This window comes from Sorex fumeus, unplaced genomic scaffold (genome assembly GCF_029834395.1).
Source record: "Sorex fumeus unplaced genomic scaffold, SorFum_2.1 ptg000026l, whole genome shotgun sequence".
Lineage (NCBI taxonomy): Eukaryota > Metazoa > Chordata > Mammalia > Eulipotyphla > Soricidae > Sorex > Sorex fumeus.
This window is the reverse complement of record NW_026606083.1, coordinates 12,930,491-12,955,733: the sequence shown is the minus strand read 5'-3', so window position 1 is coordinate 12,955,733 and position 25,243 is coordinate 12,930,491. Positions and strand designations below refer to the sequence as shown.

Sequence of the window (25,243 nt, the reverse complement as noted above, 5' to 3'; positions counted from 1 at the left end):
GTATACCGAGAGTATCCTGCCCACACAGCAGAGCCTAGCAAGCTCCCCGTGTGTTGTACTCCATATGCCAAAAACACTAACAACAAATCTCACAAGACGTTATTGGTGCCTGCTCGAGCAAATCGATGAACAACAGGAGGTCAGTGCTGCAGTGCTACTTCTATAAATATTACTAGTAATTCTAATGATTCCAGTAGATTGCATCCATTGGATATCCAGCGGAAATTCTCCCACTGTGTACTTCTATTTTCCATTTCCCTCCCAGAGAAAGAATCTTGCAGGATTGCTTTGTTTTCTGCCCTCTTCCTTTGCATGTGCCACAAATCTCACAGGGAGGGCTTTTGGCCAGCCCATTGCCTGAGGCTTTGGCACATTGTTTAGAAAATGATGGAAGACCAAGAAAAGAGCCTGTTTTCCTACTGGCTCAATAGATAGGATTAACTGGATTCTGTTTCTAATATTGGTTCTGAAGAACATTCTATTCTTGGGAGCATTTTAATTGTCTTAAAATCCGTTTCATAACGGTTCCCAAATTTCCGTATAGTTAGCAAGGGAAGAGATAGAAAGTGATTTCGGAGGGAGTAAAGAGCGAACAGCTTCACAAACAGGCCACAGTGGAGGAAATTCAGAGTCTGGAAGCCAGTTTTACAAGAAGCATTAAAGAAGCTTCTTGAAAAGATATGACAAACTTCACAGCACTTTGCCTGTGAGTATGACGTTACTCAGTGATGCTTGTGGTTGCCTCTCTATTAAGGAAGACATGCTTATTCCCAGCTTGCTGGGCGATCTTATACTTCATCCATAATAAATTGATATTTCTTGTATATGAAATGGTCTCTATTCAGGTTATGTTCTGTATCAGTGGCAGTTACTACATTCTTTTATTAATTAATGAAGATACTTAGGCGTATTCTGTAATATAAAATTGGCTACTATAAAGTTGTATTGTATTTCTATTATAAATATTGTTGTATTGCTACTATAAAGTTGTATTGGCAGTATATTTTCTCTTTGGGATAAAATACACTTTCATACTTGCATAGGCGCATTCAGATTTTCCCTTTAAATTCTCAAGCCCTCCTCTTTTACTAAATTTATATTTGTAAGATTTATCTATTTGATATTTATTTAAAAATGTACTAGTACATAATTAGGCATGCTATATATTTTTAAATTTATACACTTACAAAGAGAAATATACTGTTTTTGAAAAAAAGATTTTTTTTAATTTATCATTGATTTACAATTTCTGGAATTTCAAGATTTTCACTTTAAGTATCTATATATGTGTAGGTATTACCACCTCCACAATAATTTTTTTTTTAAAGATCAGTCTCATGTTTGGGAAGTAAAGAAACATGGTAAGGAAACAACAAATAGCCAGTCATTAGAACTGAACATTTTCGTTATAGAGCTTAGCTTCCAGGGGACTATGGGGGTACCGGGGAGGGCTCTGGGACATTGACAGAGGGAAGTGAGCACTGGTGATGTGTGTGGTGTTGGGATGATAGCATGTAAGAAAGATATAACTGACAATATCTTAAGTGCAGACACCTCAGTAAATGGTAAAAAAAGGGTGGCAAGGGGGTGGGGGCAGCATAGAAAACCTTAAAGATAAATTAGAAGGACTTGTCTGTAGGCTGCTGTATATAGTTCATACAAATGCAATCCTTTCTGAAATTAGGTGGGGTGTGGGGTGCTTGGATTTCTCAGCACAGAAAGAGCTGCTGAGAGTGAGGAAGGGTTGCGATGAATAGGCCTGAGAGGCCCCTTCAGTAATTTAATGATCTCACCTAGCCAAGGAACTGATATTTCAGTAGGTGTTCAGGAGGCCAGCTTGTGTTACAGCCCTTGGGGAGGTTTGTGGTGCAGTGAATCATTACACCGATAGCACAGGCAGAACCACGAGATTCGGATCCGTGTCCCCTGGCTGTAGGATATCAGATAGTCTCACTGCATGGTGGGGTGGGCCCCCAGCCCCTTTCTCTCTCATAGTACTTGACCAATTAAGGAAAGCTAGGTGAAGCTAGATAATTTTAAAAGCTATTTTGTTTAGTAATTCCCGGTCCCTGTTGACCAGTAAAGTAACTGAGTAGAAATTGTTTGCTTTTAACATTCCTCTAATCAAAAGTATCTGATTCTATTGGAGTGGTGATAGAGGGAAATTTTTAGAGCAGAAATCCTTTCTGTGGTAAATGAGAGTATCAGTCGCTAACTCATATTTTCATATAGTTAGTTAAAATAATCATATTTTAAGATTTGAGTCAATTTAGGAGTTTATTCTAGCGGGGTTGCAAACACCCTTTAATTGCAATACACTTTGAATCAGCTCCGAAGTACTACAACTAGTGAGAAAGAAAATGCTGAAAAGTAGCCCTACTGATTTAGAGAAGTTGGATGCCATCATTGGAATCTGTTTATAATTCAGCTGGGGAGAGGGGCTGCTAATGTTTGTTTGAATTTATCTTGGAAGGTAATTTTCTAAGATAATTTAAGTGACATTCATGGATGTAAGCCTGTAGTACCAATCTGTTTCTTTTTCCTTGGATTGTAACCTTAATATACAAACTGTACCTTTCTCTACCACCTAATAGCTTGATACTATTCATAACCTTATGGATGTGAATCTTTTCCATATTTTCCTTTTCTGGCATCATCACCTCTGTTCCTTATATATATGAGAAAAATACACTGAATAATCTAAAAGCTATTGTTATGTTATCATGGAGATAAGAAATCTCTTTATATGTTCTTCATACAATTATAAGAACTCAGTTTGATGATTGCCACTCAGTGCCTCTTTTGCAGATCACAACACCCAAAAGGAGAAAAAGAACAAAAGGGAATGCCCTTCCACAGAGGCAGGGTGGGATGGGGAGATGGGGGTGGGAGGGATACTGGGATCCATGGTGGTGGAAAATGGGCACTGGTGGAGGGATGGGTATTTGATCATTGTATAACCGAAACCCAAGCACAAAAATTTCTAAGTCTACAACTGTACCTCATGGTGTTTCACTAATAAAAATTAATTTAAAAAAAAAACTGTTTGACTTCATCCTCTCTAATTTGTCGTTGGCTTTATTTGCAGTTAGACAAATGTCAGTTTTATCTTTCTCACTAAAATGCTTTTCTTGCTTTTCTTCAGATTTTATCAAGGACTGAAATTTTATACTTGCTGTTCAGACTCTCTATAGAACATGAAATATATCTACAACTATTGCAATACCAAATTTGTTACTGAATTATTCTGCAGTAGATCTTTCCATTAGAAATCTTGTCCAGGAATGTAAATTCGAAATATAAATTAGTAAAAAGTGTTAGAATTTGTCATTTCAAATGAAGAAATTAAAAGGATTTCAGAATGAAACACTTTAATGGGAATAGACGGTGTTTTTGTAATTCTCCTGATTTCATGTATAAATATTTAAACTTATATAAATTTAAGCCAGCTTTAAAATAAGAAATCTTTTTCTACAGCAATTTGAAAAAAGCATTGTAAACACTTAAGCCAATCATCGGTTTAGAAAACTCTACTGGTTTTGATTTGTGGACAGAAACTTTTGGAATTTACTGTAATTTTGTATTTTACCTTCTTTTCTTTTGTTTCCCCCTGTCTAGTATAAATATGTCTTAAAATCAGTGCAGTTAAAAAGAGTTAACAGATTATTAGTCTGTCACTGGGACCAGTGAACCAAAGCATGAGTCTTTCTTAATCACTGAATTCAACTGTATTAATAAGTCCCATCTTATGGCAGGTTATTATATGAAAGCTGACCAGTGCCACTGAGGTATTGTTTTTTTCTGGAAGGGAAAGATAAATGTGTTTAGTTAATTCACATTTGGGACTTTGTGTTGATTCTGCAGATTTTGAGACACTTGTTTCACACTTCCGGTACACTGCTTAAATTCCGTTTTGGAAGATGCCTTTCCAAGAATCTGTTTTCATCTGTTTCAGTTTGACCTCGCTTTTCTTTCCTAATGTCCACTCATGCTTATACCCTGTTTCTACTGGCCTGTGTGAAGCTTGTGATTGCCCAGAGAAGCTTCGTATGCTCCACTCGTTGGTTAGCCGTTACCTCCAAATTCAAAATGAACCAATCGTTCATGTGGTTTCCCTTCTTAACTCCTGTTCCTTCTCTCTCAGTCCTGTTTGGTTCTTTCAGGAAGAGCTTTAGAAATGCTGTTCCAGGGGCTGGAAAGACAGACAAAGATAGACCAAAGCCCTGGTGAGGAGGAGCTGTCTGGTACCCAGATTCATGTTCTCGAGGACTGGGATTTCTTTCTTTTCTTTATTGCTCTTAAAGCCACACTAGGCTGCGTTTAGGGCATCTTTCTGGCACTGTTCAGGGATCACTCCTGCTGTGTTCCTGGAGCTCCATGTGGTACCAAGGATTGGACCTAGATCAACTGTGTGCAAGACAAGGGCCCCACCCACTATCTCTCTGGCTTCAAGTATTAGGATTTCTTATCAGTTTATCATTTGTGTGGGCTGGAGCGATAGCACAGCGGGTAGGGCGTTCGCCTTACAAGCGGCCAACATGGCCGACCCGAGTTCGATTCCTCCGCCCCTCTCGGAGAGCCCGGCAAGCTACCGAGAGTATTCGATATGCCAGACACAGTAACAACAAAGTCTCCAATGGAGACGTTACTGGGCCCGCTCGAGCAAATCAACGATCAACGGGAGGGCCTTTACCTTTACCTTTTATCATTTGTGTAGTTAGGAGCTTTATGAAAACTCAAGTTCAACTCCTGGCTCCTAATAAGGTCCCCTATGCACCGCCGGAAGTAAGCCCTGAGTACCACTGGGCGTGATCCAAAATCAAAAGGGGGGAAAAAAAGTATCATCAAGATAATGATGCCTTGTGTGCTTAGTACTTTGATAATAATATGGTTCAGTACATAAAGAAATGAGTTGTGATGCAGTATTCCTTCCATGAGAGAAAGAAACATATTTTCTTAGTCATGTTTCCTTTAAGAAAATTTGAGATTCTGACGCATAGCTCTCAATTGTTGATCTGTGACTGAGTATTGATATGAATGCCTACTACAGTAATCTCAAGTGATCTGCTATCTAGTTTTACACAGCTTATGTCTAGTGTGTTAATCTTTGGATATTTGAATATACTATAAGTTGTATTGGGTGATAATATAAAGTGAGTATATATGTGTGCATATATATATGTATGTAGCACTGTAGCACTGTCCTCCCATTTGCTCGAGCGGGCACCAGTAACGTCTCCATTGTGAAACCTGTTGTTACTGTTTTTGGCATATCAAATATGCCACGGGGAGCTTACCAGGCTCTGCCGTGCATATATGAATGTGTATGTGTGTGTATATATATATATGTATGTATATATGTATGTATATATATATACACACATATGTATATATATATATACACACACATACACACTCACATATATGTGTGATTTTTGCTTCTATTTTTCTAGTATATTGTTTAACATATTTAACAATAGATATTTCAAATGTTCTTATATAAAATTTTCTAAGTGTTCCAACAACGGGTCTCTTAAAGTTTTCTTTTCCATTTCTCAGATGTAAAGTTAATGCCTAGAGACTTGTTTAACTCAACACCAGTGCTCTATGTGTGAATCAGGCTTCCGGTTGTCATTGTCACCGTTTACTCATTTGACTCTGATGCATGTTGTTTGCTTTTGTTGTTGTTGTTTAACATCACTAGATTGTCTCTGGTTCATAGCTTCCTCCTGTTCTTCTAGGACATGGCTTTAGTTGCCCCGGAGGCTCCTTCAGAGCAAGCCAGGAGAGTGTTTCAAACCTATGATCCAGAAGGTAAAAACTATTGCTGGCATCTTCTCCTCTTTTATATCTTCACAGCTTTTATATCGTCATAGTTTTGTGCAAAAAAGTAATCATATTATTGTGTCAAATATTAGTTTGCATTCCTTGATATTTGACACATAAGTGTTCCTTAAGTTGTAGCATGGTATGAGGGTCCATGCTTCTACGATAACTTGGGTTTTGAATCAGAATAGTCTGTTAAATGGGGAAATTCCACCTTCTGAACAGGCCTTTGCAAAAAGCAAGTTATTTTCTTACTGTTTCACTCGAATGTTAAACAACTTCCAGACTTTTTCCAGTATAATTAGTTTAACTTTTAGGAAGACAATGTTAGTCTGCTACATATGCCAAAATAATTATTAGTTAATAAATAAATATTAACCAACACTTCTAACATGTCACAAAATTTTATTGTGGTGAGACCAAGATCTAGTCTCTTTGTATTCAGTGGAATCAGGAATTCCGAGGCTTGGGAGGGAGGAGAGGGAAGGGAGGATGGTGGTGGGATCCTAGACCCCTGGGAGAGGCATTTTGTGGGGAGGGGAGGGAAGTGCTGCCCCCCAGCCACCGTGACACCCAGGAAAGTATCTGGGCAAGTTTGGACTAGGGACTCTACTCTGAGCCCCTGCACAGTGCAGACCACCAGCCCACCAGCCCCACGAGGCAGTGGTCAAACCGCATCTGGGTTCACGTGCTCTGCCCAGTGTGGGAAGTGATCCCTGCCACCCAGTTACCGGGGAGCAGGGACCCCAGGCTGGAGGAATCGCTCTCTGCAGTCACTTCCAACTCAGCAGGCTTTTCAGGTCTCACACTTTCCCCTCTCGAAAAGGATGTCAGGACTAGAAGAATAGTGAAGTAATGTGGTTTCAGGTGGAGACTATGAGGAAGGAAAGAGAGTAACAGGTTTAAGAGAAAAGTCGGGCTTCTCAGAAAGGGAGAGAGCTGAGAGGACACGCCTCCGGTGGAAGCGTAGGCGGCTGCCTCCCATTTCTTCCCAGCAGGGGTAGCTCCCCCCTTGCTCTTTCCCAAACTTAGTGTCACAGGTTTTCTTTCTCGATAGAGCCCATTGCTGTGGTGCTGCGGAAGAGCTGGAACTCATGGTGTCCCAGTTCCTGTGTCCACAAAGTAGGCCCTGCATGCTGATTTCTGACCACTCAAGTGATAGTGACAGTGACTTTTTTCAAATCACATCTTGTTTTATTACTTTCTAAGAACTCGCTGCCAGCCTCAGAGGGATGGGTGAGCATCTGTGAAACAGTCATTTCAGTAGTCTTGTAAACTATGACACTGCAGTAAAAACACGAATTTCTGAACAACAGGAAAAAAAAAAGATTTAGTCTCAGCAACATAGAACTTTCTAATACCATTTTCCTGGCTATCATTACATTGCTGTGCATTAAGTCTTCAGGATATGTTATTGACTAATTACTGGTTTTATAACATAAATATCATCTCCCCTGTTTCCTCACAATTCTACTCTTGTTTTAACAAGTTGGAATAAGAATGGCAAAAATAGATAACTGCTTTATTCCTGATGTTAAGGAGAAACACTTCTAGTATTTCTCTTTAGGCATAATGTTAGCTGTGGATTTTATCATCTCTGACCTTTGTTGTAGTAAAGTATTTTGCCACTGTACTGAATTTGTTGACATATTTTATCATAAAAAAGTACTTTTTTATATTTTATTAAATGCTTTTTTTAACATGCATTGAGGTGATTGTATTTTTTTTTAACTTTATGACATAGTGTCTCATTGATTTTGGTGTGTTGAACCATCTTTGCCTTCCAGCAGTGAATCCCACTTGATTTATGGTCTGTGATCCTTGGAATATGCTGGGGAATTCAGTTTGCGAATATTCTGTTGAAAGTTCTTAATACCTCTGTTCATTCAGGTTATTGGTCTGTGATTTTCTAGTGTCCTTATCTGATACCAGCATAGCGCTGGGTTATAAGTAAGTAGATTTTGAGAAGCAGTGTTATCTGTTCTCTTTAACTGTCGGAAGAATTCACCAGAGCAGGTTTCTGTATTGGTAGTTTGTTTAGTCAAATAGCTGATTGCTGATTTGTTTAGCTATTGCTACTTATTTTTGACTCAGTCTTGGTAGGTTTCTTAGTTTAGAAATGTGTTCATGTGTAGGTTACCCAATTTCTCAGCATATAACTTTGGGGTAATTCTTTGTATTTGTGTTTGCAGATGTAATATCACTTTCCTTTTGATTTTATTTGTGCACTCCTTTTTAATTAATATATAAACGTCTGTTCACTTTTCAGAAAACCACTTCCTAATTTCCTTGATCTTTGGGTTTTACCAACCCTTTATTTTTGCTCTGATCTTTTTTTTTTTTTTCCTGTCTTACAAGAATTGTCACTGTCACTGTCCTCCCGTTGTTCATTGATTTGCTCCAGCGGGCCCAGTAACATCTCCATTGTGAGACTTGTTGTTACTGTATTTGGCATATCAAATACATCACGGGTAGCTTGCCAGGCTTTGCCGTGTGGGCAAGATACTCTTGGTAGTTTGCCAGGCTCTCTGAGAGGGGCGGAGTTATCTAACTTGGTTCAGCTGGGTTGGCCACGTGCAAAGCAAACGCCCTACCTGCTGTGCTATCGCTCCAGCCCTTACAAGAATTATGGAATTAAAATTCAGTTGTTAGAGATTTCAGATTCTTAGATCTTAATGTATACCTTATGGATATATACTCTAGATATATATATCCATAGCACTTTTGCAGCATCACATAAGTTTTCTGAATTTTCAGTCTGTAGTTCCCTAAGACCTGTTTTGTAACCTACTGTATGATGAGTCTTTGTGGTGAGTGTTGCTTTGTGGTGAGTGTCTAGTCTGCTGCTGTGGAGAATATTAGCTTGTCAATATCAGCCCCCACTGACACGTTGCTATTTCTCTCCCTTCATATCTGTGAGGAATAGGTGAGTGTATGTTCGCAGTCATTAGACCCCCAGGGGAATTAAGTTTCTCAGCAACAACTTTCTTTTGTCTGTTGTAGGCTTGGTTTGCCCTGGTCTCTTGGGTTCCATTTGCATGGGTATCTGTACCCTTTGTGTTTCATCCTGTGAGGGTTCTTAAAGTTGAGTCTGTTCTAAGTAAGTTCTGTGGGTGAGCTTAGTTTTTTTTTTTAAATCCATTCAGCCACTATCTTCCAACAGAAGAATTTCAATAATTTAACTTGGATTAATTGTCAGTGAGGACTAATCACCATTTTGTTGTTTTCCAACTTTTGAGTTTCTTGAATCCTTTCTCTGTTATCTGTCTTTGTGAGCTGTTGATTTTTATAGTGGAATGCTTTTATTTTTTTTCTGTATGTTAGTTTTTTGTTCTGTGGTTACCTTGAAGTTTTCATACTTTATCTTAGTTATGGGGCCAGAGAGAAATTATAGCAGATAGGGCACTTGCTTTGTCCACAGCTGTTCTGGATTCAATCTCCAGCATCCCAGATGATCCCCTGAACACTGTCAGAACTAAACCCTGAGCACAGAGCCAAGAGTAAATCCTGAGCACAGCCAGGTGTGCCCCCCACACAGAATATATATGTATGTGTGTGTATATCTTTGTATAGTTAATTGTCATGTAAACTAGTAATAACATCTTTATTGTGCAAGAAATGGTGAAGCCCATGTCTTTGTTTTCTTCAAGTTTATATTGTATGACAGCTGTAATACTATCTATTTTTTCACACTTGTATCTCAGCCAGTATCTAGAATTCAAAGTGATTTTACTACTGTTGCAGTATTGTTTAGCATTTGATACTGTCTTCATCAAATAGTATTTCTTCCTTTCCTCCATTCTTCCTTCCAATTTTTTTTTTTTTTTTTTGCCTTTTGGGTCACACCCAGCGATGATTAGGGGTTACTCCTGGCTCTGCACTCAGGAATTACTCCTGGAGGTGCTTGGGTGACCATACGGAAAACCAGGAACCCAAGTCGGCCATGTGCAAGGCAAATGCCCTACCCACTGTACTATTGCTCCAGCTCCCCAATATCTTTATTCTCATATCAGGGTTTGTACAAATATGTTGTTTTAAGCTATAGTCATTAAAGGTGTTATTTGTAACCAAGTCAGCTTTTACCTACTACATCTTTTGATTGTTTTTGGTTCACACCCAACTGTGCTCATCGACTAATCCCGGCACAGTTCAAACTCTTTAAGTTGGCTTTCAGAGAGCTTGAATACTTCTTAGAAAGTTTGAATGCTTTCACAGTATGAAGTTTTTTATTTTCCATACCTCAGATCAGTGCTAGTTTGAGGCATTGGAATTACTCTAAACCTTCACTTAGAAAGTGCACATTTTTACTAAAATGTCCTAATTGCATATTTTTGATAAAAGGGTTACTTATTGAATAAGTTTTTGCATATTTTTCACTTCAGTCATTCCCTACTCATACTGAAAATTACACACTCAAATTATTCTTGGCTTTTTAGTTAAAACTAAACTATCTTTAAACGGGCACATCAATACTTTTGAGGTTTAAGAAAGAGTATTTCCTACATCATAATTTCTTTATTGACTTTCTGATATAGTGGACCTATCACAGCCTGAAAGAGCCACTATCCTTTGTTTTCTATAGTTTGGTGTGAAAGCAAAGCTCTTGGACATCTTGTTCTTCATGACAAGATGTTTTTAAATTACCTACTCTGAAAAAGATACTGTGTTGGAAGTTGATTTAAAGCCGAGACAGTCTTCAAGAATGAGTAAACAGCGGTAGGACCTCAGACACTGTACATTTAAGGGAATAAATTACTTGCTTGTTTAAAACTACACTGATTTCAGGCTCCTCGGGAAGGAGGTGGGGTTGTTTGTTTTTTTTCTTTGTTGTTGTTATATCATGTTCTATTGCATCATCAGGGTTTGGACCATTTTTCATCCAGTCCTCCCAAAAAAGGAAGTTTCTTTCATATACTGGTCTACCCAAATTTGGTTCATTTCTGCATTTTAATTTTGAGAGGTTCTGTTCCATCTTTTGTTTTGTTTTGTTCTTATATTTATATTGTCAGTTGTCTAAATAACAGTGGATCATTGACCTTGTTTCAAAAAGTTAAGTATGACATTGAGACCAAAGCAACTGGACACTGAGAAATTTTTCACATTGAATTTCTTCAAGGGAACATGAAGGTTCGCATTGTTTACTGGAAGTTATATCTGATGACTAAGTAAGAAGCAGAACTCTTAGATTTATAAACCAGTTTGTTTTGTTTTGTTTTTGTTTTATCTTGGAGGCCACACCTAGCAGTGCTCAGGGCTTTCTCCTGGTTCTGCACTCAGGGATTACTCCTGGCAGGCTCTGGTGACCCTATGGGGGATGGAGTCCAGGTTGATTTCGTGCGAGGCAAACGCAGTACCCGCCAGACTCTCACTCAGAACCCCAATAAGAAGTACTTTGGTTTGCGTTTTCTTTGGAGTTGTTAGTTAAACGTGATTAATTTTTTTTTATTATAAACTACCACTGAAAATAAACCTTACGTGTTGCCAAGAAAATTAGTAAGAGTTTAGTTTAAACCTAACATAAATATATATATACTGTTTCTTAAATTTTTGTATTTATTTTATCTGAATTTCCTATCAGAATCTAATCAGCCATAATAGTTCTTGAAGTAAATTCTTACTCCAGATTTGTTTTTTCCAGATAATGGGTTCATACCTGATTCACTTCTAGAAGATGTGATGAAAGCATTGGACCTTGTTTCAGATCCTGAATAGTAAGCACAAGAGGAATTATGATCTAGCAGATTGAAAACATTATGTACACTCATTTGGTCTTTTTAAAAGTCGAAGCCAACATGTGAGAAACATCACACTTTCTAGAAAGCAGCAGTGTAAGGGAAAGAGGCGTTAGGGCTTTTGTTGTTTTTTTGCTTCCTTTGGGGGCCACACCCAGTAGTCCAGGGATTGAACTGGTCTTCCCTGGACAACGAGTTCAGTCCTTTGAGTCACCTCCCTGGCCCCAGACCATGAGTTTTAAGGTATAAGCCTGACATATTAATTAAAATGACTTTCCTTCTCTCACTCTGCCTTTTATTGCCCTACTCAGAAGTGCCAGAAATGTTTTCTAGAATTTGTTCTTGTTTCTGCTCACTGTAAAGCTGTTACAATTTTTCAGAACTTTTGCACGTCATTAATATCAAGTGAAGGAAGTGCTAGATCTTTATTTGATATCATTAGTCTTACAGACATTTAACCAAAGACTTTGAACATCTTTAAGTAATTAAGCCTTTGGTGACCAATGTATGATCCAAAACCTTGGTGAATCAGTTCAGTATATATAATCATTGTCTCTATCCTCACCGTTGTAGTTTATACATTACTACATCTACAGTGTCTTTCGTATCTTTAGAATCTTTTTATTCATGAGGAAAAAAAGTCCCTCATTAAGTAGAAACATTAATTAATCGAGTGTAGAAATAAATAAATGTAAACATCAATTAATCGAGTGTACCAACTTTTCCTTCTGCACAATTATTTTTCCTTCTACACAATTATTTTTCCTTTTGAAAGGTTCTCTGACAACAAGCCAATTTTGCTTGCAAAACATTTAAGGAAAGAAATCAACAGAAGTAAGATAAAACATTGGCATACACAGTTTTAAGATCTTGATTCTATTTTGTTTACGCTGAGGTTATTCACCAAGGCTTCAGATCAGTTAACTTAATTTTTGGAAGTGTTCAAAGGAGAAACATAACTGGACCAGTAAATGGTATGTTATGGTTTAATAGCAGTAGCCATAGTGTTTCAGGTGGAGACCATCTTGCTTTACATTGTTCTAACTTGGAGAGGAGATCTGAGTTCAGTTCATTCTGGACACTGGTGCTTCTTAACAGGTAGAGGAAAAGGGAAAAGTTCTTTTTTTTTTTTCCAAATTCTTACATAGATACCACATACCACCTAGTTTTTCCCTTGTTTGATCAGAATACATATTGTGAACTATAAAGTTACTACAGTTGGGTTAGATGATTTTTCTAGAAGTTGTTCTAAAACAATGGTCTCTCAGGGCTGGAGTGGTAATCCAGTCTTGCCTGTGGCTCACCCGAGTGGATCACTGGCTCCCCATCTGTTCCCCTGGGCCCTGGCCAGGTGTGGCCCAAAACCGAACTAAAACAGTGAACTATTTTATTCACCATACACCCTGGATTTGGTGTATGATGATTTCATGCTGAGGATGAATAAAGTATATTAAGTAGGATGTTTCCCTCACAACCTCTTATCTTACCCAGACCCTCTCAAGTGCCATATTCTTTGCATATTGTATGATAAGGTGTATTTAATTTGGCATGTATAATTTAGAAGATAAGCCTTTTTCAGGAAATTTTTACTCAGTGTTTTCTTTTACAAAAGTCTTCAAACTGCATCCACTTCCCTGTGCCTTTTTCCTACTCACAGGCACCATCTTTCAAAAGGCAACACCAAGAGTTTCTGCAAAGCATTGTTCACTTTAGATAGAGCTTGGATACGCACACCATTAGCTGGAATTCAGTCTGCACTCCAGTGTTTTGAAAGTTCTCTACCCTCTCTCACCTTACAGTTCCATTGCCTTAAGAATTACAACCCTCCATCTTCATTCTTAAAATATTTGAGATTTAAAAAGAAAATACTAGCTGATAATACTGCCATCTTCATTGTTACTTTTCTCCTTGGGCTCAGAATTTTAAAACTGCAGACGGGGGGAGGCAGTGAAATATAGTCCACTGGGAAAGGCGCTTGCCTTGCATGCAGCCGACCTGTTTTGATCTCTGGCACCATGGTAAGATCCCCCAAGCACTGCCAGGGATGAACCCTGAGTTCATACAGGTGTGGGGCCCCCCAAATCGTCGGGGGCCACTCCTAGAAATATGTAACCAGTCATGTTGGATGGTTCAATGCTGAGCCCAGTGATGCTTTAAAATTAACTTAAAATTAGATGCCTCATTGGACTGTTAAATTGAGGCATATTTATAAGCAGAGAGAATTTGCCTGTGGGAGGTTAGAAGCCTGTGTTTATAAGCCTAGTTTTTAAATTACTTTACCTAATAAGGAACAATATTCCAAAGTTGTCGTCATAATTTAAGTTCTAAATAGTAACAGATTACTCTGGTTTAAAAATAGCCAAGTTTTGGAAATTAAATGTCATTCCTCGGTATTTGTCATTAAGGGTCTAAAAAGAACAGCTCTTAGAATTTTTGGCAATCAAATGTGTTATAGTACCAGTAATTTAATCATGAAAAGAGAAAAATAAACATTTTTTTTTCCTTTTGGTATCCACTCTTTTTTTTTTCCTTCTCCATAGTATAAATCTCATGAAGAATAAATTAGATCCTGAAGGACTAGGTATCATATTACTGGCACCATTTCTTCAAGAGTTTTTTCCTGACCAGGTAACATCCTTGAGGATACATATGTGTTGCTCTGCTCTGTTGAATTGATCATCTTGTGATTATTTGAGTATGTTTTCTGCTCATGTTATATATTATAACATGCACGAAACTCAAAAAGCACTATTGATGTGTGGATTATTTCCCATACAAAGAGGGTTAAAGTGTGTGTGTTCACAAGACAACACCAGTGTGTCTATCAGTGCTCAACATATAGTGTCAGGGGGTCAAGGTTCAGAAGAAGGTATTGGAGCAGATAACCCTTTTCCTGTTAGGTAACTCTTGTTAATAGACACATGGGTGTCTTTTTAGCACTTTCTAAAACCCAGGAAGGAAACTGTGGGTGTACCTCCTAGTGAACCTGACTCCTGGGTTTGAGGGAGAGGCCACTGTTTCCCAAAGGGGTGCATCTTCCCTTAGGTCAGTTAATAGGAGTCTACGCCCGTCTCCTTGCTCCCAAGTTTGGTGCATCATTGGCAGTCCAATCCGACAACTTGTTCTTAGCTTTCCTACATACATGCTGGGCCCTACTACCGAAACAAAGTGTGTGTCACCATCCAGTAGTCACTTGATCAGCTACCAGTATGGTGTAAAGCTCATTTAAAAAGAAAAAGTATTGAACTGTGATTTGCAGAGTTACTGATAGTTGAGTTTAGGCATGTTATTCTTCAACACGAACTCAATAAAGCTCTTTTTTTTTAACATTCTGCTCCACCTGTCTGAGGAAAGAAATGTATTGCCAGCCAGAAAGTTTCACACCAGTTCAGTTCTTCCTCACTCCCAGGCTTCCTCGAAGCACTTAGGCTGTTAGCACTTAGGCTGTCTGCTAACCAATGACTTGCATCTGTGTCTTGCCCAGTTAAAGGATAAATATTTATAAAACTTGCGTTTTAGTTTTGACTGCTAACTACAAATTGCCTGATATAAAGACATAATTAAGGTTTTAATAACTATAATATCTAATATCTGCAACAGGGTTCCAAGGGCCCAGAGTCTTTCACTGTGTACCACTACAATGGACTGAAGCAATCAAATTATAATGAAAAGGTAGGAGAATTCACATTGTTATTTTTCTTGTCCTGGGCTGACAAATGAGTACAAGACATTGTTTGATTTCTATAAAATTGCTGCTGAACGAGAATATTCTGGAATCTCTCCACAGTCACAATGCATTTTGATTTGAGAAATACATTATTGGGTGAGGTAACTTGAAATTGGAGCAATACAGGTAACTACAGCCATGTTGCAGCTATTCCTCAGCCAACACTCTTGTTTAGTCTGGTAAAGAGTATTGATTCACTCAGATGGAGAAAGGTAACAACAGATTTTTGAGAAAAAAGTACTTTTAAAGGATTTAAATTGATAATCGGAAGAGCTGGTATTTAATTGAATTTTTATCAGGAATCGTATTAGATCATCATTGTCTCTCAAGATTCAGGCCAGTCAGTGTGGTCTGTCAGTCGCTGTTTACCAAGGAGGCTTCAGGTACTGAGGTCAGCAGTTTGGCCAAGGCCAGTCAGCCAGGAAGTGACCCTTTGCTGCATCCCTGGGTGAGAGCTGGGCAGGGTTGAGCACCCTGACAGCCTCGCCTGGCTTGGGCTGCCCTACGGTTTCACTGCTCTACCTTAAGCCGAGCACTGACTAGATTTGTTTGCGTGATGTCCATAGTGCATGTTATTTCAGTATGTCACAGCAGGTGATATGTAGCAGTCCATGTAAGTTCTGGCCTACCCTGCTGGTCTGGAATAGCCAGGCTGAGTTCTAAAGTATCAAAATTGAGGAAGCTGCAGAAAATAGATCATAATGCCATGAAATGCCGAACAGGTGGAATGCAAACTAGAATAGACTTTTTTGATAAAATTAAGTCCCAAGCACATTTCACAAAACTCAGCTACCATCCCCGGCCATTTGCTAATGAGTATGGCCCAGGCTTTCCCAGGTGGCGTTAGTGCTCCCTGGGGGAGATTGATTTTTTTTTTCCCTCTTTCTGAGCAGAGGGGCAGTAAGTTACAAAGTTGGGGGAACTTTTGGGCTAGACTGAAGTTTTACATCAGAGGAGAAACTTTACAGTCACAGCCCCGCACGGTGAACGAGCCAGTTCTCACCCAGTTTTCTGGAGGAGGGACTAGCGGATGGGTCAGCTCTTAATGCTGTTTTCTGGAGGAGGGTTGTGAGGGACTCACTGAGCCCGCACAGCACAGGGACCCTGTTGCCAGCCCTGGTCCACCCGGCCATGTTGTTTGTGTGATGGAGTGAACTTTCAAACCCTGCTATTGGCATACTCAGGAAAAGATCAGCACTCACAGGACCAGAATCCTAAGGCAAGGTACCACATGCCACTGGACTGCGGGCGTGATTGAAGTCCTTAGGAACTGGGACCATGGGCACAGCAGGGGACTCAGCATGAGGTGGCAGCTGGCCCCGGGGGCAGCCAAGAGCAGGCCCCTGCCAGAAGCCAGTGAAAAGCAGTTAACAACCTGCCCTGTTTTTAAGGGTAACAACTGACCAGGATATTTGTGGACCATTTTTCAGAAAAGGGAACTTTGCTTTATTTGAGATGTGAAGTACAAATTGTAGTTTTTAGAGTTTCCCAGAAGAGGTCAGTGAAGCAAAATTATCCAACCTCGTAATGAAACAACTGAATCCACATATTTGATGTTTTTAAGGACTCCCCCGTTGATATTAAGAGGTTTCTTGGTCAAATAGCTTCTCCGCTCCTATTGGAAGAACATTGTTACAATCATGTTTTAGCTATCGGGGGTATAAAATTAAGTATTACAGACTTTGAAAGAAGGCAGTCGATGTCTGGTGTTTCTGAATTATGCAGTTGGAATTTTTCTAGGTACAAAAATAACTAGAATGGTTTCACGTAGCCCTGATGAGGGATTTTGTATCTTTACTGACAGATCAGAATACCTCTTTTTCTTTTTTTCTGGTAATCACTGCCTGTTAGGGTGAGCCCTACCACTAGCCTTCCCTGGCAACCATTCTCTCCTCTTTGGGTGTGGTCTTTGTCCTGACAGGCTATTGCCACGATGCTTTATGCAGTGCAGTGTACATTCTCAAGCACAATATTCCAGAAATACTCAATGCAGTAGATAGTCTCACTGGCATACAACCTATTTATGTCTAGAAAAATCATATATAGCTCTGGATTTCACTAGCTGAATTGACCATTCAGCTGCCTCATTCTTAAACCGATAGTAGTAAGTATAGGAATGTTCTATGGATCTGAGAACTCAGTTTCTTGCAATTATGACTGTACAACGAAAACTCAGCTCATTGATGTTATATAAAATGTGCCTGACCAGGTTGCTTTCATATTTATCTTCACAGTAAGCAGGTTGTAGGAAATGCCAGGCAAGAATTTGCTTAGCAAATTGACATTGACCTTTATTGTGTTCAACAGGTAATGTATGTGGAGGGGACCGCAGTTGTTATGGGTTTTGAAGATCCCATGCTCCAAACAGATGACACACCTATTAAACGCTGTCTCCAAACCAAATGGCCATATATTGAGTTGCTCTGGACCACAGAACGCTCTCCTTCACTAAACTGATGTGCCCAAGAATTGACAAGATGGATGTAATAGCAGATGTTGAAATAGGGATGCAAGACTGGCGGTTGGCTAAATTAAGTTCTACACTGGTATCATTGACTAATTGTAAATAAAAACACATTTTCAGTGTTTGAGATGTTTAAATTATTTCTTTGAAAGCCTTATGTTAAAAGTTACCCTATTTAACTATGTGAAATTTACTAGCAAAATTAAGCTTTAATCAAAAGTTTGTTACCTTTGCAGTCAGGTAATTGGTCACTTATAAAATTATAAGCATAATATAATAGCATTTGTATATTGAGAATTAGAACCACTTTTTATTAACTTCTACTTTGGGTTTTATTTCCATTCAGCCACACTTTGTTGTTGGTTCTGTCTTGCAAAAATTTATCAGCTTTCACATTGAATTTCAGAAAAGTTTTTTTTTTTTCCTGAAATGTTTCTGTATTAACAAATCATCAACCTGGATCCTCTACAATTGGCTTTAGCTCTGGCATGTTTATAAAAGTAGAAGCTGTAAAGGAGCACTGACATTTGTTCAGATGTGAGGGTGTGTTTTTTAAAAATGATCAGGAAGAATCTGTTTGCTCGTCTTAACACTGTTAACGTTCGCTGTATTGCCGAGTTTGTCCCAACGGCCCTGGAAGCCAGCTTTTCTTGTGTGTATTTATAAATGTGATAAATGCATGAAGACATCTGTTATTACATTAGTATATTGCATTATTTATTATGATCCGAGTGATGGCCTAAATAAACTTTTTTTCTTTATCTGTACTTTTGCAGTTTTTTTTTACCTCAGTGGCTCCAAAAGGTTTAACATTGTCCCAGTGATCCTGAAAGCAGTGGTACCTAGCACAGTTGAAAATGGGAACTCCCAGTAACCCCAAGAAATTCCTTCTCTCCTCCACAGTGCCAAGCAGACCACAGTGTGGGAGCAGAGCGGAATATGCCAAGTTTCCCCTGTGCGCTGGCGCTCTTTGCAGGCAGTAACCACTCCAGGGAGCAGGTCTGAGCATAGGAAAGAAGAGACACTGTCTTCTGTGTAACTTCCGTGTCCTGTTCAGGAGTGCGCTACATGCTACAGATTTGTGTCTATAAAATGTCAGTGGTTCTGGTTAATCTTGGTTCTTTCCATTCAGGATGTGACTTCCATGAGGATTATGAAAAGACGGAGACACTCTCAAGCACCGGCCTGTGAAGCAGCATATATGCCTTCCACCTGTTACATAACCATCATGAATTTCCAACTTTCATTGCAAATATTCTCTTTATTGTACTCGGCATTTGCCTTGCACACAGCCGACCGGGTTTGATTCCTCCGCCCTTCTCGGAGAGCCCAGCAAGCTACCGAGAGAATCTCGCCTGCATGGCAGAGCATGGCAAGCTACCCGTGACTTATTCAGTATGCCAAAAATAGTAACAACAACTCTCACAATTTGTTGTGAGATGTTACTGGTGCCTGCTCGAGCAAATCGATGAACAACGGGAGGACAGTGATATTATCCCCAGGACAGTGCTATTACTCAGACACCGCTGTTGGGGTGGGGCTCTCCCCACTACCTCCAGAGAAAATAGGTATTATTCAGCATAGCATAAGCACCACCATTTTGAAGTGGCAGCTATTCTGCACCCAAAGCTTGCTTAGTGTAAAATTTGTACAGTCATGACCATGGCCTTGAGGCATATCTCAGGATTGCAGAGTTAGCTAGAAACCCTGAAGCACAATGGCATGTGGAAAGCTGAGGTCTGCCAGTTCTTGGAGAGAGATGAGACATGAACCCCCAGATGGTCACAACCAGTAGAGAGTTTGACACGGCACTTACCCAGCACAAACCTGCTGGAGGCAGCCAATCAAGTGAAAGGTCACCAGGAAGTTAGCTAGACTACCAACAATTGGGCGACTTGCAGAAATCAAAGAGAAAAAAGATTCAAGAATAAAGGAGGAGGTTGCTTTCCTACTAGAGGGGACAGTGCCGAACCATCAGCTTTCTCAGCTTTCTGAACTCAACACTTGCTTGACTCGTGCCAAATAAAACTTTATACTTCAAAACTCATTGCTTTGTGAGGTCTTGAGTATACTGGACCCTAACATTTGGGTCCAAAAGCTGAGCCAAGACTGAAGGTGTTCCTATGCCCCTACCTGGGACTTTACCTTTAGTCTGCATGACAGGTAGAGCACAATACCCAACAACAACAACAAAAATTGTAATGGGAATTCACGTTTTTACAAAACAACAGTGAAACAGCACAAAACTGGAAGGGGGGATTGGTAAATAAAGCAATACTAAGCAGGAAATACCTTTAAGTGCATTAGAGTAGTAAAAGCTGGGATATGCAAAACTAAGGTTTTTATATCAAGAATTAAAGAAGAGTAAATAATGTTCAAAGATAGTCACATACAAAGGAATGAATTTGAACTCGTGCAAAAATTTAAATTAGTGGAGAGCTATGGGGGAGGGGCATAATCCTGGTAGGGCTCTGGGGACCTTATGGGGTGCTGGGAATCAGACAAAGCAAGCACCCTACTCACTGTACTATCATTCCAGCCCCTGGAGAACTCATTTTAACTAGAATTCCCAGTTTTCATGAAACTGTGTTAGACGGTGGTTTCTTATAAAAAAAAAAAGGATGTGAATAAGACAGGTTCTTAAATAGGTAAGTCATTTCAAGAGTATTAACTCCAGGAATCTGTAGTTGACCAGTAAATTGAAGATTCTCAAAATATTAACAAATTTAAATTGAAACAGGATAGCACTTCGCATCTATAGGGATATTTCTTGTTTCTTTTTGGTGGGGACCATATGCAGTGCTGCGATTTGAACCACTGTCATGAGCACAGCTGCATGCTTGGTAAATACTTTAACCTTTGTACTTTCCAGCACCCCAGAGGATTTCTAATCAGAAAGATCCACAAACAACTAGTGTTGAAAAAAGATGTGAAGAAGCTAGTGGCCTCATATTATTGGTAGCACTGTAGCACTGTCCTCTCGTTCATCGATTTGCTCAAACGGGCCCAGTAATGCCTCCATTGTGAGACTTGTTGTTACTGTGTTTGGCATATTGAATACGTCACGGGGAGCTTGCCAGGCCTTACCGTACGGGCTTTGCCGTGTGGGCAAGATACTCTCAGTAGCTTGCTGGGCTCTCCAAGAGGGGTGGAAGGATCGAACTTGGGTCTGCCGGGTCAGCTGCGTGCAAGGCAAACACCCTACCCACTGTGCTATCACTCCAGCCCCTTATTATTGGTGGGGGGTATATGAAGTAAGGCAGTGCCTCAGAAATAGAGACAAAGAGCATGACCCAGCAGTTCTGCTCCTAATGGTGTGTGTGTGTGTGTGTGTGTGTGTGTGTGTGTGTGTGTGTGTGTGTATGTAATTTAAAGAGATACACACACACAGTCTTTTGACTATTCACAGTAGTTTTACTGGAAACATTCTAGATGTCCATCAACTGATGGGTGGGTAACAAATGTAGCATATACATAGATAGCATATATTTGGCACTAGAAAAGAATGAATTACTACTTACTACCATGTGGATAAATCTCGGGAACATTGTGCTAATTAAAGAAGGCTGTCCCGGAGGACCACATGCTGTATGATTCCACTTACAGAATGTCCCAAGTAGACCAATCATAGTGACAAGGGGATTAGCAGTCACAAGGGGCTGGGACAAGGATGGAGTGTAAGACTGAAAAAAGATTATTGATACATATGGAGTTTCCTGGCTGTGGTGATGAAAATATTCTAGGATAGATAGCGATTGTGGTCACACAACTTTGAACACACTAATACCCTGAACTATGACAATTTTAAAAAGCAGAAATCAAGGAAACAGACCAGGGCAAAAAGTCAACACCACCAAAAGCCGGTTCTCTGAGGGGGGAAAAAACTCATAAATGTATATATCGCCTACTAAGACCTATCAAGGAAAAAGTGACACATGGCAGAAATGAGAACATTCCTTTATAGAGTTTAAAATACTTTAGAGGGGCTAGAAAGATAGTACAGCAGGTAGGGCTCTTCCTTGGAATGCAGCTGACTCGGGTTCGATCCCAGGCACAACAGTATGGTCCCCCAAGTCCACTAGGAGTAATCCTGAGGGTAGAGTCAGGAATAAGCCCTGAGCACAACTAGGTGTGACCCCCAAACAAACAACAACTTCTCAAAAAAAAATATTGGAATGCATTCAAATTAAGTCATTGACTTTGAATAGGCAAGTATAAGTTTGATTTTATGTAAACCTCCGGGTAGTGAAAAAAGACCTGCAATATACAAAAGATAGAAGAAGTTGAGGATACTGCTACAGAAAATCTTAGATCACAGAGCAGAGAAGAAAAAAACACATCAGCTTGAAAAGACGACAATGAATATATTCCACCAATGTATCCAATTAAAACAAAGAAGGCTGGGTGGGCTTGGGAAAAACAAAATGCAACTTAAGTGCTGCCTCCCAGAGCCTCACATCAAATATAAGAACACATAAAGAAAGCGATGGATGGGCAAGGTACTGCACACAAGCAGAAGCCAAGAGAGAAACGGGATGGCACCTCAAATCAAATGGATTATAGACAGAGCATGTAGTAAGGGACAAGATGTGACTGACAAAAATCTAAGAGGCTAGAATATTTATAAATATCCACTCAATTGAGAACACCTTCAAAATGTAACAGCTAGCAGAAGGGGCTGAAACAATAGTATGGTGGGTAGAGCACTTGTCTTGCATGTGACTGACCCAGGTTTGATCTGTGGCATCCCATATGGTCTGCCAAGCCCACTAGGAGTGATCCCTGAGCTCAGAGCCACAAGGAAACCCAGAGCATCACCTGTGTGGCCAAAAAGATAAGTAACACAAATAGTGAGACCCAGAGAGAGAGAGAGAGAGAGAGAGAGAGAGAGAGAGAAATAAGAGGACTAATTCCCTCACTTTCATAGCTGAACCAGAGGCACCAAGAAAATACTGACCTTAAACTGCACTACACCAGAGAGATTTAGCACAATGTTGCTGTAAAAAGCCTTCATTTATGTGTGGTTTTATCTGAGTTTCAATTATCCACAGTCAACTATATTTCAAAAATTAACCAGTGGAAAATTCAAGAAACAATTATGAAGTAATTACCTTCCAAGATAGGAGTGCTGCACAGATCAGCCCAATAAAAAAAGAAAAAAAAAAAGGCCTATGTCCCCTCTGAATACTAGTTCCCCTTGTGAGGAGTACGGGTGATTTACTTAATGACTTTTCTATGTGTTGTTTGTGTAAATTGGGCTTGAAGATACTATTCATCTTCACAAGAACTCACGGAACATTGCTATGCGTAAGATTCTATTTAAAGCACACTTGCTCCTACAAAAGGACCAATTCATATTTGATCTGCCACATCAAGAAGATAATATGTAAACCACACAATTGCCACATGTACTGTGGGAACACCTGAACCACACGTAATTTTCACCAGTCCTGAATTTGTAAAGCTAACACTAAGCATCACATGGAAAATATAAGACTTCCTGTCATAGAAGTTAGCATTTAGTTCATCAGGGTATATAATTGACAACAATTTTCTAAGCATAAAAAATATGCTGTGCCACCAAGGCACGTTGACCTAAGACTGACAGTAGAAACATTTCTTTCACCATGTTTGGAATCAGGGTTAATGCCAAAAGTCTCTACTGAGGAATAGTAACTCATTCTATCAGCACGTGCATTACATCCGTCAGTAATAGTTTCTTCCCGTCAGTTGCCCTTCTTTTCTTGTTCACACTGATGTTACACATTAAATCAGTTGGCTAATTCTAAACAAATATTTTTGAGTGAAAAAGCAAATGTGAGCAGTTTCCAGCTGTCTCATAGCATTAAACTAAAACATCTTGTCTATAAATACATATATATATATATATTTAAAAATTAATAGGGGAAATAAGCCTTGTCAAAAATCAACACTAGTCTCAGGGGAAAAAAAACATTAGAATATTCCCATTTTCTTTGCTACTCGAGCGGGCCCAGTAACGTCTCCATTGGAGACTTTGTTGTTACTGTGTCTGGCATATCGAATACTGGGCTGGAGCGATAGCACAGCGGGTAGGGCGTTTGCCTTACAAGCGGCCAACATGGCCGACCCGAGTTCGATTCCTCTGCCCCTCTCGGAGAGCCCGGCAAGCTACCGAGAGTATTCGATATGCCAGACACAGTAACAACAAAGTCTCCAATGGAGACGTTACTGGGCCCGCTCGAGCAAATCGACGATCAACGGGAGGGCCTTCTTTGCTACATTTTTTTCCTTCTGCGAGTGAATCACTGTCACGTTTCTTATCTATTTATTTACAATTCCAAGGAAATGAATACCATCTACCCAAGTCCAAGATCCTGATGGAAATCTACACTGCTTCCTTGTGGTTGGTTTCGTTTATGAGCTAACACAGTGACATTTCTGAGAAGAGAGCCCCAGCATGGTTCTGAACGGTCACTAGCTACGTATCCAGGAAGCAAGTTGCTTAGTTCTATCTCTACAGTCACCCGGAATAAGGGCCATTGTTGAAATTCTAAATATACTATATTCATTTTCTAGCTCATAATAGGTGACAGGTAGAGTAATTGTTTTATTATTATTATTATTCATTGTCCCTTTACTTGCCTGTCAGTGACTATCCTAGCCAAGCTACTGTCTTCCTAAGAGATAATATCCAAATCTACTGGGATGAGCTGGGAAAAGACAACATCTCAAATAAGACCCTTAACTTGCTCTGATCACCAAATTCTGATCCAGAGGGAGGTTGCTCCCCCAAGCAATATCAAGAGTGTATCTTAATGCTGATGTTTTCTCACCAAGAGATAAGATCAGGATCTACAGGGCAAGGGTTTCTTGGCACAAAACTGTACCCCTTTTAAAATGTCTGTTGTAGACAGAGATGGCTCAAAGGGCTACATGTTTTGCATGCTAGAGGGACAAGTTCTACCCCCAAGTCCTGCATGGTCCCCTGAGCTCCCCCTGGAGTGACCACAGTTACCAAGTGTAGACCCAAAACCTAATTCAATGCGTCCAAATCCAGGTTGTTATCTGGACATCTGACCCGCTGACTATAAATCAAGAGTTTCCATTATCTCTGCCTTTGTGAGGTTTGATTAATTTGCAATGGTGACTCAGAACTCTGGAAAGAGTTCACTTACTTAGCCACTGGCTGATTATAAAAGCATCAAGAGGGCTCCCAGTTTCACCAGCCTGGAAGCTCTCCAAGCCCAGAGCTTTGGGACTTTTCTGGGAACTTATTACATAGGCCTGACTGGGTAAACCATTGAGCCTTCATTGTTAACTTTGCCTCCAGCCTCTCTCTCCTGTCAGGTGAGAGGGTGCAACTAAAAGCATCAACCCTCTCATTGTGGTTGGTTCTAGAAACCAGCCCATCCTTAAGTGCTTTCAAAAATCACATGATTCGGGGAACAAAAGTTGCCTTGAGCACTCACAACATTTATTACAAGCCAAACTTTTAGGAGTTTGGATCAGGAA

The 25,243-nt window shown here is 39.7% G+C and overlaps 1 protein-coding gene across 2 annotated transcripts in view; it reads left to right on the top strand.

The window, feature by feature from the left end:
* The window catches only part of MINDY3 (MINDY lysine 48 deubiquitinase 3), a 64,187-nt gene extending 45,671 nt beyond the window's left edge, over positions 1-18,516 (top strand). For both annotated transcript variants that reach the window (XM_056114658.1, XM_056114659.1), the window contains 5 exons: positions 5,742-5,814; positions 11,465-11,537; positions 14,099-14,186; positions 15,159-15,230; positions 17,593-18,516. In XM_056114658.1, coding sequence (XP_055970633.1) covers positions 5,742-5,814; positions 11,465-11,537; positions 14,099-14,186; positions 15,159-15,230; positions 17,593-17,742 — 456 coding nt within the window. In that variant the 3' untranslated portion in view covers positions 17,743-18,516. The remainder of the gene's footprint in view (positions 1-5,741; positions 5,815-11,464; positions 11,538-14,098; positions 14,187-15,158; positions 15,231-17,592) is intronic.
* The last annotated feature ends 6,727 nt before the right edge of the window (positions 18,517-25,243 follow it).